The sequence below is a fragment of the Charadrius vociferus genome, unplaced genomic scaffold, assembly GCF_000708025.1.
Source record: "Charadrius vociferus isolate BGI_N301 unplaced genomic scaffold, ASM70802v2 scaffold450, whole genome shotgun sequence".
Lineage (NCBI taxonomy): Eukaryota > Metazoa > Chordata > Aves > Charadriiformes > Charadriidae > Charadrius > Charadrius vociferus.
The window spans coordinates 2,931,692-2,934,719 of NW_009646931.1; the positions used below are offsets into that span (position 1 = coordinate 2,931,692).

Genomic DNA, 3,028 nt, shown 5'->3' on the forward strand with positions numbered 1-3,028 from the left:
ACCAGGAATCTCAAGAGCCTTTCCCAAGAGAAGAGTGTCAGCAGAGGCTATGGACGTGCTTCAGCTTTAAGCTCTGAAGCCACCAGGATGAACAACAATGCGTGAAACCAAAGGCACTGCTAAGCACCTGTAGGATCAGTGACCGAATTTCCAAAGTCCAAGAACTGACTGTCTCCCTGGACAGAGTAACGTGAAATCTCTAGCGATAATCTGATTCAGGCAGAACTTGTTTTAATCACAACAGTTTTGATGTGGGTTGGACAAACCATAAATATCTGAGTAGGAGAACCACTGAAGCCAGCCACCCTGCCCATGACACCCCGCAGCCTGCCGCCTCCTGCTCCCCCTGCCCGTGCCCTCCTGTGCACCTGTGGCTGCCCCTTCTTAGCTCTGCTTGTAGCCCTCTTAGGGCTTTTGGGGATCTCGGCCACTTCTGCCAGGCTGGAGGACAGTGCCTGTGAGGCAGTCTGTCACTTAGAAAAGAGGAGGAGGGGAAAGCAAGCGCTGCCGCCGTGAGCTTTTTCCTCCACTGCCCATAAGAAGGGGTGAATTGATGCCCGCGCCGGCTGGTGGCACATTGCCAGGAGGCAGGGCGAGTTGGAAAGGTGAAGTGAAAGACAAACAGCCTTCACAGGTGATTTTACCCTGGATTGTTTAATTTGTTGGCCAAACCCACGAGACTCATAAAGAAATCATAAAACCTGCTAATTGCTCAGTGGGGATTTTCTGAATCTGTTTATCTTTAATTCTAAGCAAATTATGGTTTACTGGAAGTTAGTGACAAAACAAGGAAAGGCCCGGTTATATCTACTTTTGGGAAGCCCCAACAATTTCAGTGACACCAGTGATAAATCACTAGCATTGACCATTCACCACATAGCTGCTTGCCAAAGCTGCTCTAAATAGCTGCAGGTTGTGTAAATAAAAGGCAAATAGAAAAAACAAGGTTGTTAGAGGCAATTCTGAGCCACTCCCTGTTTTCTTCTAACTAAAAAACTTATCATGCATATCCTCCCCATGTATGTATGTATGTATGTACATGTGTACATACGTACATGTTCTAATACATGACACACAGGGGAAAACGAGATTCACTATCTGTGAGATAGCACAGGAACACAGCCATTGTCTTCCTAAAAAACCAAAACCTCTTTTCCTCCCAAACAACACAGTTCTAAACCCACCAGTAACTGAGTGACTGCCTGTGTCCTTCAGCCACAGTGCAACAAGCCCTGTCACTGCTGTTTGTTTAGTGTTAAACAGGTAAGAGTTTAGGATATCTGGGACTGAATCTGTAACCCCAATTTTTCAGCTCCCTTTTGAGAAAAGGAACAGCAGGCTGAAACTGGTTTTATTGTTGCACTTTATGTTTTGATTTTTGGTTTTGATGATGCCAAAGAATTTTCACTTCTCCAAATGAGATAATTAAATCTGCAATAAACCTAAATTTAAACTGTTGAATTAATTTATGATTATTTGTTGAGCAATGGATGAATGCTCTTGGTGATGGGCTGTGAGAACCCCCTGGTTGAACTGCTGCTTCAGCCATACTACGAGGGATACTGGGACTACCACCCAGATATACCTGATGCAACTGCTTAAAGAAAAAAAGAAGAAGTTTGGCTTTTGAGGTGGAGCAGTTTGGGCCAAGTTTGAGACACTTCGAAACATTTTCTTTGGAGAAAACTTCCAAGAGCAAGAGAAGCCAGAACCTCCCCCCTCTCTGACGGCAGCTCGGAGTGACCGTGGACTACAGAAGAGTGAAGTGGTTCCCCGCTCCCAGGCGTAACTCCTTGCGTGAACACTACATACAATGAGAGGATTAACAGGTCTGATCTTGCATGCCCTCTGCATACAGCTATGGTCTACCTCATTTCATACTAACTTGGATGTTACAAGCACAGCAGACTCAGGAATTTAAACAGGTATCCTCCAGCTCTGCATCTGCCTCAAGTACTGGCACTAAAAGAAAGAGACTGGCTAAAACACTAACACATTTAACCCAGCAGTTGCATTTTGGAGCTCTTAACTCAGGTTTTTCAAGATCATACATGAGTGCAAAGATGAAGATGAAATGACTCACCGTCACCATCTGCTGAGGTGCAACCACTTTCCCCAGAAGTGGTGTGAAGAAACACGATGAAAATGCTCAATACTATACTCGTCTGTGTCATCCTGAGCACGCTGCATGTGTGCAGTACGTGTGTGTGCGAAACCCGCGCTCACTTGCTTTATACTAGATACAGGACAAACCCATTGCCTGATAAAGAGACCACAGGCAGGGGGAAATGTAAACATGCCGACAAGGATGACTAGTGGCAGAGAGCAGGAAGCCAGCGTGAAGATATTTGCAGAGCTTTTACTTTGAAACACGCTTCCCACTTCAAAACTAAGGACCTCCTGGATCAGGCCCATTGACTCATTGGGCCAAATCTGGTAAAGCCCAGTGGGTCGGGAACACATTTCATGGATGGTGGTCTTGGCTTGGCCAGTGGGATTTTCGCTGCTGATTTCCATGAGAGCATGGTTTAGTCCTCTCATCCACTCTCCTCTCAGTGGAGGTACACGGGGTCCCAGGGAGAAAATCTTCCAGCTACGAAACACTAAGTGTGATTGCTGTTATATATTCTTTAACTGTTGGCATCAAAGGAAGCGTGGGCAGCAGGTCAAGGGGAGGCAATTCTGCCCCTCTATTCTGCTCTGATGAGACCCCACCTGCAGTACTGCGTCCAGCTCTGGGGCCCTCAGCACAGGGCCTGTTGGAGCGGGTCCAGAGGAGGGCCACAAAGATGGTCAGGTGAATGGAGCACCTCTGCTATGAGGAGTGGCTGAGAGAGTTGGGCTTGTTCAGCCTGGAGAAGAGGAGGCTCTGGGGAGACCTTGTTGTGGCCTTTCAATATATAAAGGGGGCTTATAAGAAAGATAAAGAGACACATTTTACCAGGTCCTGTAGTCACAGGACAAGGGCCAACAGCATCAAACTAAAAGAGTTTGATAGAGATTGGACATAGGGAAGAAACTTTTTAGG

The 3,028-nt window shown here is 46.4% G+C and overlaps 1 protein-coding gene across 1 annotated transcript in view; it reads right to left on the reverse strand.

Moving 5' to 3' along the window:
• The window catches only part of IL7R (interleukin 7 receptor), a 14,764-nt gene extending 12,464 nt beyond the window's left edge, over nucleotides 1–2,300 (reverse strand). Inside the window, exon 1 of the mRNA XM_009894714.1 lies at nucleotides 2,084–2,300. Within this exon, the coding sequence (XP_009893016.1) occupies nucleotides 2,084–2,174 (91 nt within the window). The 5' untranslated portion in view covers nucleotides 2,175–2,300. The remainder of the gene's footprint in view (nucleotides 1–2,083) is intronic.
• Nucleotides 2,301–3,028: the final 728 nt, after the last annotated feature.